This window comes from Moschus berezovskii, chromosome 28, assembly GCF_049115385.1.
Source record: "Moschus berezovskii isolate FMDL1 chromosome 28, NW_MosBer_1.0, whole genome shotgun sequence".
Classification (NCBI taxonomy): domain Eukaryota; kingdom Metazoa; phylum Chordata; class Mammalia; order Artiodactyla; family Moschidae; genus Moschus; species Moschus berezovskii.
The window spans coordinates 1,720,807-1,733,021 of NC_142487.1; the positions used below are offsets into that span (position 1 = coordinate 1,720,807).

The 12,215-nt window shown below is 40.3% G+C and overlaps 1 protein-coding gene across 6 annotated transcripts in view; it reads left to right on the forward strand.

Annotated features, from left to right (window-relative positions):
- ANKRD29 (ankyrin repeat domain 29) overlaps positions 1 to 12,215 on the forward strand; it is a 76,262-nt gene that overhangs the window by 26,666 nt on the left and 37,381 nt on the right. For all 6 annotated transcript variants that reach the window (XR_008684653.2, XM_055417093.2, XM_055417089.2 and 3 more), the window contains one exon: positions 11,350 to 11,448. Coding sequence is in view for 5 of the 6 variants with exons in the window: in XM_055417093.2 (XP_055273068.2) it covers positions 11,350 to 11,448 (99 nt within the window). In the remaining variant the exon portion in view is untranslated. The remainder of the gene's footprint in view (positions 1 to 11,349; positions 11,449 to 12,215) is intronic.

Consider the following 12,215-nt stretch of genomic DNA (forward strand, 5'->3'; position numbering starts at 1 on the left):
GAAGATTCTCTGGAGGAGAGCATGGCAGCCCACTCCAGTATTCTTGCCTGGAGAATCCCATGGACAGAGGAGCTTGGCGGGCTACAGTTCATAGGGTCACAAAGAGTCAGATATGACTGAAGCGACCTAGTACATAGCATAACATACTATTGGATAACATTCTTCCATAAGGCTCACTGAGGCGGCACTTAATTTTAGAAATGTAGAGTTTCTAAACTCTTCTGTGATAGGGTAACCTAAAAATTCCATGCTCCAGAACTTCCATTTTATGTTTAAACTTTTACCCTTACCTGAACAGTCCAAAATAAATGTTTCCATTAATAACAGTTGAAATACAGGGCCAGGGAGGTGGCATCAATGATTCCTGAAAGCTTCTAGGAACAGAACTGTGTAATGCATGGTAAAAAAAAAAAAAATCCAATGAATGCAGGGAAGATCTGTTTTGGAAAATTCTTAAGAGTTAGCACTTCTGTGTCAGGGAAGCCTTTCTGTGGCAACACAGTAAGGAACAGCTGAAAATTGTATCCCCGTGTCAAACATCTGCTTTAAAATCTGTCCAGTAATTTCCTAATGATTGCCTTGGGGGGATCTGACTGCTCTGCTGATACCCAGTGGAAAGCCAGCACCCTCTACCTGGTTAGACTTGCAGGGAAGGTGCTGTGAGTGTTTTGTTAGTGTTCCGACGGGAGGGGTGGTTATTAGCTGGGAGAACTAGTTTTCCACTGTGTATCTGAAAGTAATGAGGCTCACCCTGTCCTGTGAGCGCTGTCTGCGTGGAGAGAGCTCCTGTGAGGAGGCATACTCTGGATGGACCGATGTACTTGCTGAAATTAACCAATGGTGCGTCTTCAAGAAAAAAACGCCCAGAAGATGTAGACACCCAGTTAAAAAGAGAACGAAAGAACTTGGTAACAAGCAGTTACTTTGGGTTTTCATGCAGGACTGCTTAGTTGTGTGTATAGGTATTGTTGGAGTCTGCTGGCCTGGCAGGGAGAAAGTTCATGGACATTGTTACCAGGGTGGGTATTCTGAAAGCTATCGGGGTCCTGCCCCGATATGACCCAGGGTATCCTCGGGATGAACGGCGTCGGCGTCAGAGAGAGAGAGAGAAAGAGAGAGAGAGACAGGGGCTGATGATTCCTTGGTTTACGCTGGAGACCAATAAAACCCCAGCACAGGGCTTGCTCTGTTTACGTAGGCCGCAGGCGCCCTCTCAAATCACTTGAGGCACCCCACCAGGGCACCCCCTCGAGTGGGTCTTAGAAGCCCAGGCAGATAAGTAAACTCAGAGGGCCCAGCGCTCCAAGGATCTCAACCAGAAAACGGAGAATAGAGAAAAGGATGGAAAAAGAGAAAGAACGACACGGGGAGACCAAGCTTCAGTGAGCAAGGCCCAAAACTTTATTTTCCAGTGCTGCTTTTATACCCTAAGTTATGCGCATAAGAAACAGAGAAAGGAAGGTATAGATTCACACCGAAATCACGTGGGGTCAGCAGTCTTGACCCTTATCAGGATCAGGGCTTATTTTTGTGTGATAAAAGTTTTAGGTGATTTACATCATCTTCTGGCCAGGGGGCCTGCTAACAGTTTTATGGCCCTCTCTCCTGACAATAGGTTAGTTAGCAAGTAAAAGACTTTTCTTTTAAGGTGACTTTCCTAAAGTTAGGTGGTAGACACATAACAAAGTTACATTCCTATAAGGCACCGGTGTAGTGAGCTGCAAGAAAAAAATTTATTAACTTAAGATCTGATGTGGTTAAATCAAAGGGTTAATATATTTCCAAGGATACAATAGAGGAAACTGCAGCAAGCATTGATTCAACAATGAAATCTTTTCTAGTACTATTCTAATGATTTTAACTTCTTCAACAGATTCCTGTATTTTAGAATATTAGGCTTTCTGTCCTTGCATGGCTGGGAGGCTATAAACAGTCACACTCATAGTTGTAAGAGCCCGGACAAACTTGTCATGCAAGTTAGAAAGCTATCAGAGGGGCTTGGATTGGAACACTCCTATTAAGCCGAGGAGAACTTTTAAACTACAGCTCTGAATTAATGTTTTCAGAGAAAGGTGGTTGGGGGGAAGCCCCTGTAAGTATTAGAGGACTTGGTAAGAGGCGTAAGATAGTAAAGCAGTCAGACTCCAGTTTTCTTTGGGGTAGATGCTCAGGTAAGTCCAGGGGGTTCCTCGAGCCCTGATTAGCCTTTGCCCGTCAGGCCTCTTCCCCAGTTGACCTTTGCCACAGGTAGGATTTCCCTCGCTGGCTCCCGGCATCTCCCCCTTTTTTATTTCTTAAAATAGCCAGATGTAGTTCAGCTGCGAGATTTTGAGTGCTCTGCCGGACAATACAAGGAAGAATTATAATGAGAAGCAAAATTACAGCAGCCACAGCAATATAGCTGAAAACAGTAGATAGAATGTTTTTTCCAGAAATGAAGTTAGAGAAAGTATGAAAAAAGTCATTTGCTACTCCTGCGGCGGTAAAATCTAGTCGGGAGTGTTCCAAGGTCTTTATCTGATTTTGAAGTTTTCCTAAATCTAAACTAATGCTGGAACTGTTCCAAACCCCCCAAATGTGGCTTTTAATTTTCTCCCAGTCATAATCTGTGTCATTTACTCTTAGGGGTGTAACACACATCCACCGATAGTCAGCATGACAGGACAATGCCAATTTTACTTTTAAAGCCTGTAATTCAGTCCCAATATACATCATCGCCTCTTCTAGGGCATTTACCCTTATTTCTAGCTTCCTATCTATAACTTCCTGTGTAGCTAGCATTAGAGAAACATTTTTGGACATATTGTCAACATATTGAGCAGTAAGTACTTGTTGAGTCAATGACACTGCTGCTGCAGTAACAGAAGTGATTGCTACTACTAAAGCTGAAATTCCTAGGATAAGCAAGCCCACAAATCGTCACGGTCACATTAAATCTTGTAGTTGTTGTAGCACAGCAAGACCATAGTTATCATACCAATGAGTAGTTAAAGTTACAGGCACCATTAGATAGGGTGGTCATTGTAATATCACAAAAGAGCAGACATTGTATTGGGGAGTCAGAGAAGATGAGAGCATACATTGTTTACAAGACACTACATTAGGTCCGCCTGAACAATTCATACATATACTAATTCTCTCAGAGTGATTAGTAAAGAGAAAAACATAGGGAGATGGTAAGCAAAAATATTTTTTGGTCAAATTAGAGTAATGGGGGCAGTAGCGGCAAGCAAAGTACAGAAGCAAAAATGCATTACAGGAGCATTAAGTTCTACATTAGGTTACAGCGTCTAATCTGAAATCACACCCATAATATCATTTTTCAGGATATCTGGGAAATAGTTATTTCCCAGGATGTTTGAACCATAGCTACTTTATTTTGACTTTTAATTGTAATTTTTTTTTTTTTTATGACCAAAGCAGATGTCACCATTAATGACGTCAGTGTTTTTCTAGGTATGAGAAGATGCAAGAATTGGAAGTCATACTCTGGACCACTGTCTTACTAGCCTCCTGATCCAGGAAAATATTCCCTCTTGTTGCTTTTTTTCATACCCAGAGTCACACTATTACAATTACTGATCTCATATGGAACTGCATATCAGCATTATATCACAGGCTCAGTGAAACAAGTGACATAGAAAATAATACAGCCATAGCTAGCAGTTATTAGTAAAATAAGAATTATCAGTCAAGAACTTTTATTAGATAAAGCTTGGTATACCCCAAGTCACCTGACTTCATTTGTTAAATGACTATAGCCTGGTGTTAATCTCCTGGTTGTACATTATGGAGCATCTGACCTTTATCGAACTATCTCAGCAGTGAGTCTTAGTAAACACTAGACCTTAATTAACAAAACTAGAAACTTAATTTATCAATTTACAAAACTTAATATTAGAGGTCTAAGAAGTCAGGAAAACATTATAAATGATCATACGAATCAGGTCCAGCCTCTTGGGCAAGCTGTCTACCTCTGGTGTCATCGTCTTCTCATCCTGGTGTAGTGTAGTTTCTTCTGAAAAAAGTCCTTCCATCCAGGTTGGAGACAGTCCCTTAAATCATGTCTTCTTTTTTTTTTTTTTGTCCTGGTTGCAGGTCATGAGACATCTGATCTTCATCCAAAGATGAAGTAATCTACTGAGATAAGCTTCAGAAACAAACTTAGGGTGTTCTTTAAGAATTCAATTAAATTTTATATTAATATCACATAACAGCAAAGATCTATTCAGGAAATGAGTCTTAGTAGATACAGACTTCCGTTAACAAGCTTGAATTCAACATTCATTGAAACATCTTTTTTGGTTTTTTTTTTTTTTTTTTTACTCTCATTTTTATCAAATATAACCAAATTAAGACTTGTTTACAAAATAGATCTGTTCTCAATAAACTTGACCTGATTATTTATATAACCATAGACTTTTTTTTTTTTTTTTTGGTGAAACTTTTATGGAGTCTCAAACTTAACTTTAAAATAAAACCTTTCAGGGCTAGCAAAATCATCCCAAAGGCTTATCACAGATTTCGCCTAACAGATCTAAGTGAATTCCTCCCTTTATTTTTTAATGAGATAACCTTTCTAATTTATCTGATAAAGTTACTGGAAGCCTAAGAGTTTCCAGTCTCTGAAGGGGTCAGATAAAAATGTTAAATGCTTTAATTTGTTTAATAAATACCATTTTACCAAATTACTGTTAAATCATAATTAGTTTGAGGGGAAGGTTTCCTAAGATCTGGGAAAAAACAGATTTAAACCAGTAATTTTTCAGAAACCATAAAAGTTATAAGCATATTTGCCAGTTCATTAGGTCTTTTTGTTAACCTTTTTACAGTCAGTAGGTTTCCCACTAGAATCTTTTAATTTCTTACCCAGTTTAGAAACTTATATTTATCTTAAAGTCCTTTCCATAAATCTTTTGGAAGAGGAAGAATTTTTACAAGAAACTTGGTTAGTGCTGTGATAACACTTTAAGATAGTAATCAGAATTATGGCAATATTTTACCTGAATATATCAGAATTTATGTATAAATTGTTTCTAGGATATCTGTATTAGTAACATCTACCATACAATATAGCCGAGATTTATTATTTACTTGACAATACTTTCTATGTAATTTAATCATGGAAGTTGAACCCAATTACTCTAATATCTCGCTTTGGGATGTTTCAGGGGCCCTCTGAAGCATCCCAAAGTTAGCTAGAAGCCAAAAGTGCTTCATCAGATTGATTTAGAAAGTTTTGTCAACAAATATCAGAAAGGTTTAGAGCATTCAGTCAGATGGGATTATAGGTCACTGTGAAATAATAGATATTTACTCAGCCATAGTAACAATATAGGATTTTAGAGGAAAATATGGAACAGACCACAAAACTTAAATCTATTGTCAAATGCAGTCTAAAATCTCAAGAAAACGTTTATTTATACACAAAACTCTTTCCTTGGGGTCCACTTTCCACAAAAGCTTTTTATAACTTTCTGTACCCATTTTTTCTCCCATCCTGGAACAGCCAACTGTAAGTCAGACCTACTACCTTTTTCCCTCATAAAATGTAACTTCGTTCTTCATACCTTCTTTACTGAACACACCCATCTTACTTCCCTTAAGCAACCAAGAATTGACCTTTATATTAGCATTCTATAGATTGGTGAACATAAATACCAGTGATAACTTAAAAAAATTTTAGCGAACATCTCAGGATGGCATCAAACATTATTTATTAATAGTCTAAAATCTTTAGTTTTTTTGTAAGTTAGTATTTAGTAGTGAATGTTTCAGAATCTTATTTTATTTGGAAATGACCTAGCTAGTCAATAAACTTTTGTTACTTAATTTAGCACAACCTTAGAAATTCAGGTTACCAAAATCTAGAGAAACTGTTTTAGACAGACATTTTTAATCTTAATAGAATTTATCTAAAAGCTCATATCTCATTTACTTTTTTATTTTTTATTTTTATTTTTTAGAGGTATCTTTTTTGCCAACAAACTTATGACAGATATAATATAACAATATTTAACTTATAATAAACCTAGGTACAATGAAAATATGCTTAATGTTAATGACTCTTGCTGCTGCTGCTGCTGCGTCACTTCAGTCGTGTCCGACTCTGTGTGACCCCATAGACAGAAGCCCACCAGGGTCCCCCGTCCCCGGGATTCTCCAGGCAAGAACACTGGAGTGGGTTGCCATTTCTTTCTCCAATGTGTGAAAGTGAAAAGTGAAAGTGAACTCGCTCAGTCGTGTCCGACCCTTAGTGACCCCACGGACTGCAGCCTACCAGGCTCCTCCATCCATGGGATTTTCTAGGCAAGAGTACTGGAGTGGCTCGCCAGACTCTTAGACATGTCTATATTGGATTAGCAAACAAACATTAATACTAGATATTTAATATTTAATATTTACCAGTTTACGTGACTCTGAAACTCAGGTTAATTTTTTTGTACTTAGAATTGTCTGATTTGTAAGCGCTTATTTATTTATTTTTTAGGCCAATTAAATTAGAGCTCACAGCTTCAGCAATATTGTAAAATAAACAAGAAACAAAAAACAAAAGACACACACTGAGACATACATAAATCCAGACAGACAGACTTTAAAGTCTCTTGTTCCTTACAGGTCGGGGCACTCTGGCCAGTTGTCTGCATCAGGAGGAGACCAGGGACAAAAGTGTCCCAGTTGCGGCCGCTGGGTCTGGTCCATTGGCAGGCAAGCTGGCCCCTGAGTACCTCGAGTACTTTTTTAGAAACCCAATTTTAACTGCATTTGGTCTTCATCGGCCCCAAATTCAATTTTTGCCAACATTCCCTGAGTAATATGTTCTGGGCCATGTCTGCCAAAGTATATTAGGTTTGAGACCGCGAGGGTTAACTCTCATATGCAAACTATTTGTAGCAGTGGGACAATGTGAACAAGAACGAACAATCTCCCAAGCAGATTCTCGAGGAATCTGAAACTGATATCTTAAAGCCATAGCATTTTGATGGTGCAGTGAGTGAGAAGTTTGGGCCTCTTCAAAAGCAGAGGCCACTGTAATCTTGGTCAATGCATCTGCCAAATCATTGAAAGCATTTAAAGGGCCAGGCAGCCCAGAATGAGCTCGAATGTGGCCAATAAAAAATGGTCGGTTTCGCTTCCAAATTTGTTGCTGTAATTTAGTTAGTAAATGAAATATTGTGGTTTTATTTTCAGGCAGAAGCTGCAGTCTCAATATGTGGGAATAATCTGACTACATAATGAGTCAGAAAAAAGGTTGAAATCTTCTTCTGCAAACATGACAAAGGCTTCTATAACAGCTGTGAGTTCAGCTCTTTGAGCTGAAGTCTCCTGTGTTTGCAGAACCTTATGTTGATTTTTTGTAACTATAGAGGCTCTGCCATTAGCTGACCCGTCAGTAAAAGCTAGCTGAGCGCCTGGAATGGGGAGTTGTCTGCATCTAACAGGGAAGATAACCGGGTGTCTAGATATAAAATTTAACAAAACATGTGAGGGTAAATGATGTAAAATTTGACCAAAATAGTTTCCTATAGCAATTTGCCAATCTTCATCAAACATTAAAAGAGCATCAAGCTGTTCTTTGTTATATGGAATTGCAATCTCTGATGGCTCTTTACCAAATAGTTCAATGCTCCGCCTTCTTCCTTTTAATATCAAAGTAGCTATCAGCCCCGGATTAGAAGCCACTATCTTTTTTGCTTGAGCAGGAAGATGGACCCATTGTAAGGGGCCGTTTTGCCATAAGACTCCCCTAGGTGCAATGGGGGTAGCTAAGCAAAAGAATTGCCAAGTGGCTGCTAAATCTATTTGTTTTACATAACTATTAGATAGGGCGTTTTTCACTGTAAGCAAGGCTTCTTGAGCCTCAGTAGTTAATTGCCTTTTTGAAGCTGGGTCGGGATCCCTGCGCAAAATGTTAAAGAGAGGTTTTAGCTCAGTAGTGGTTAATTTTAAGTAAGGCCGAATCCAGTTAATATCACCTAAAAGTCTTTGAAAGTCATTAAGAGTAACAAGATGATCTTTTCTTAATTGTAGTGGGGCATGAGTCACTGTTTCTGAATGTATAATCCTTCCTAAATAAGTTATGGGTGGGCTGGTTTGAATTTTTTTTTTTCGGGGCAATTTTTAAGCCTCTAGCTGATAACGCCTGAGTTAACTCTTGGAGGACAGTTTGTAAGTGAGCTCTATCTGGATGAGCTATTAAAATATCATCCATATAATGAATCATATATACCTGCTCATATTTAGCCCTAATATCTTGTATAGCGGTATTAACAAATTTTTGACATAAGGTGGGGCTATATTTTTTTATTTCCTGAGGTAACACTTTTTATTGAAACCTCAAATAGGGCTGTTTAAAATTTTCTGACGGCAGGCTAAAAGCAAATCGCTTTTTATCCATGGCGTTTAAGGGAATAGTGAAAAAGCAGTCTTATAAATCAATTACAATTGTATTATATCCCTCTGGAACAGCTACTGGGGAGGGGAGTCTCGGCTGTAAGGCCCCCATGTTCTCCATAGTGGCATTAATAGCCCTAAGATCTTGTAAAAGCCTCTCAAGGTGCAGATCAAACTCATCTCCAGGGCTAGAGAGAACTCTTTTCTGGGGAACTTCCAGCGGTGGTCTCTCGCCCCTATAAGGGGGGGGAGGCAAAGGGGGACGAGAATGTCCCACATATTTGGTCTCTAGTTTTAGAGAGCCTTTCTGATGTTTAGATTTTGAGGACAGTTTATTTGAGGATGTTTTTTTCAAGCTTTTAGGAGTATCAATAGCTAAAAGGTATTCATCCTCATCAGAATGGTATTGATCTATTATCTCATCTAAATCTTCCTCATCTTGAGGAGGAGCAGAGGGTGAAACTTGTTTTTCTTTTTCATCCCCGCTTTCTGAATGACTATTGGTGTTCTTGGTGGCTACCATAATCTTTCTTATGCAGGGGGGTTCCGGAAACCCTAAGTGGGATCCTTAGCCGTCCCGAAAACTGGACAATGGGGGAGACTTACCCTCGGAAGCCTGGTTCGGGCGCCACTTATCGGGGTCCTGCCCCGATATGACCCAGGGTATCCTCGGGATGAACGGCGTCGGCGTCAGAGAGAGAGAGAGAAAGAGAGAGAGAGACAGGGGCTGATGATTCCTTGGTTTACGCTGGAGACCAATAAAACCCCAGCACAGGGCTTGCTCTGTTTACGTAGGCCGCAGGCGCCCTCTCAAATCACTTGAGGCACCCCACCAGGGCACCCCCTCGAGTGGGTCTTAGAAGCCCAGGCAGATAAGTAAACTCAGAGGGCCCAGCGCTCCAAGGATCTCAACCAGAAAACGGAGAATAGAGAAAAGGATGGAAAAAGAGAAAGAACGACACGGGGAGACCAAGCTTCAGTGAGCAAGGCCCAAAACTTTATTTTCCAGTGCTGCTTTTATACCCTAAGTTATGCGCATAAGAAACAGAGAAAGGAAGGTATAGATTCACACCGAAATCACGTGGGGTCAGCAGTCTTGACCCTTATCAGGATCAGGGCTTATTTTTGTGTGATAAAAGTTTTAGGTGATTTACATCATCTTCTGGCCAGGGGGCCTGCTAACAGTTTTATGGCCCTCTCTCCTGACAATAGGTTAGTTAGCAAGTAAAAGACTTTTCTTTTAAGGTGACTTTCCTAAAGTTAGGTGGTAGACACATAACAAAGTTACATTCCTATAAGGCACCGGTGTAGTGAGCTGCAAGAAAAAAATTTATTAACTTAAGATCTGATGTGGTTAAATCAAAGGGTTAATATATTTCCAAGGATACAATAGAGGAAACTGCAGCAAGCATTGATTCAACAATGAAATCTTTTCTAGTACTATTCTAATGATTTTAACTTCTTCAACAGATTCCTGTATTTTAGAATATTAGGCTTTCTGTCCTTGCATGGCTGGGAGGCTATAAACAGTCACACTCATAGTTGTAAGAGCCCGGACAAACTTGTCATGCAAGTTAGAAAGCTATCAGAGGGGCTTGGATTGGAACACTCCTATTAAGCCGAGGAGAACTTTTAAACTACAGCTCTGAATTAATGTTTTCAGAGAAAGGTGGTTGGGGGGAAGCCCCTGTAAGTATTAGAGGACTTGGTAAGAGGCGTAAGATAGTAAAGCAGTCAGACTCCAGTTTTCTTTGGGGTAGATGCTCAGGTAAGTCCAGGGGGTTCCTCGAGCCCTGATTAGCCTTTGCCCGTCAGGCCTCTTCCCCAGTTGACCTTTGCCACAGGTAGGATTTCCCTCGCTGGCTCCCGGCAGAAAGCATCTTGTGTTTTAAAGCGTAGAGAAACTGAAAGTCTGGAGAATATGGATAAGGAAATACAGAAAAGAAAGCAGTAGGGAACATCTAATTAAAAGGATGGGCTTCCCCGGTGGTGCAGTGGTAAAGAATCAGCCTGCCAGTGCGGAAGACGAGGGTTTGATCCCCCGGAGAAGGAAATGGCAGCCCACTTCAGTATTCTTGCCATGATAATCCCATGGGCAGAGGAGCCTGTGGGGTACAGTCCATGGCGTCGCAAAGAATCAGACACAGCTGAGTGACTGAACAGTAACAAACAAAAATTAAAAGGATACTGTTCATACCCAATTAGTAAAAGCACACAAAATAGATTTGGGGGATTTGGTTGTTTTTTAGTTAACATGCGTTTGTGTGTGTGTGTGGTTTTTTTTAGAGTTTTAATGTTCTAAAAAAATTTAGATTTTTAATGTCCTGATGTGCTTTCTAGAGCACAGGCTGAACAGTTGTGGTGCACGGGCTTAGCTGCCCCAAGGTATGTGGGATCTTCCCGAATCAGGAATCAAACCTGTGTCGACAGGCAAATTCTTTACCACTGAGCCACCAGGGAAACCCTTTGTTTTTGTTTTTTAAATGAACAACTTAGCTCTTAGTGACAAAAGGATTGCAATGGAAAATTGTATTAAGTGTGTATTTTTTTTTATCCTAAATAAAAGAGAGTGAACTCTGAGATCACACAACAAAAGCAGAAGGCAGTTAATGAGAAAGCTGTATGGACAGAGAAAAATGATGACTCTTTGGAAAACCAGAGTTTTGCAACTAGATGTATCATAAGCTCTATGACCAAGATTTTATAGTGTGAACAGTCACTGCATATGTTGTAACTCATCCTTGTACAGCTGTCTGTTTTAAACTTTACCTTTCAGCCTGACTTAGTGTCATGTTTTAGAACTAGTCTTCAAAGAATAAAATACCATGCATATTAAAAAGGGGGACGGGAGGGGTGGAAGTGGAAACTTGTATTAAACATATGTATCAGTATTATAAGAGCGAATTTCTTTTAAAATAAATAATTTCTTAACACTTTACATTTGCTAACTTTCAGGATGGAGCCACTGCACTCTTCCTAGCAGCCCAAGGGGGTTACTTGGATGTGATTCGATTATTGTTATCTTCAGGCGCAAAGGTCAACCAGCCGAGGCAGGTAATGTTTGCATGTGCACATGCGTGTGGGGCGGTGGGCAGGGTGGGCTTCCAGTCCTGCAACAGCACCTGCCTAAGATAACCAGTCAGATCTGGGTCTCTAAAGCCTTTTTGCCTCTGGATGAAAGTTCATCCTTGATCAAGCTTTCTTCTGTTCTTTGCTTTGGGCTCACCTGAAAGCCTATGAAATCAGGCTGACATCACCATTCAGTATGTTTCGTGTCTGCGGTCAAGTGCATACTCTGCCACCTCCTGTTCAAATAAGTGATGTCGGTGCGCTGAGGTCAGGAGAGTAGGCTAGACTGGGGCACAGGTAAATCGAAGCGGTCCAGGTAGCCTTGCCCTTGCTCAGCCCCTCCGCTGATATGCTGCCTTATCTCTTCCCCACCACTTCTTGTGCTGAGTCAAAGGTGTTTTTAGTGGGTTCTGTAGTTTTGTCTCTCAGATTATAGCACTGTTGAGACTTCATTTACCAAAAGCCAAGATGTTATCTGGAGAATCAATTAACTGATACTTAAAGAGAGGACCACAAGGTAACTAACCCATGGCTTCCCTGGCGCCTCAGCGGTAGCCACAGGAGACAAAGGTTCGATCCCTCAGTTCAGTTCAGTTCAGTCGCTCAGTCGTGTCCGACTCTTTGCGCCCCTATGAATCACAGCACGTCAGGCCTCCCTATCCATCACCAGCTCCTGGAGTTCACTCAAACTCATGTCCATCGAGTCAGTGATGCCATCCAGCCATCTCATTCTCTGTCGTCCCCGTCTCCTC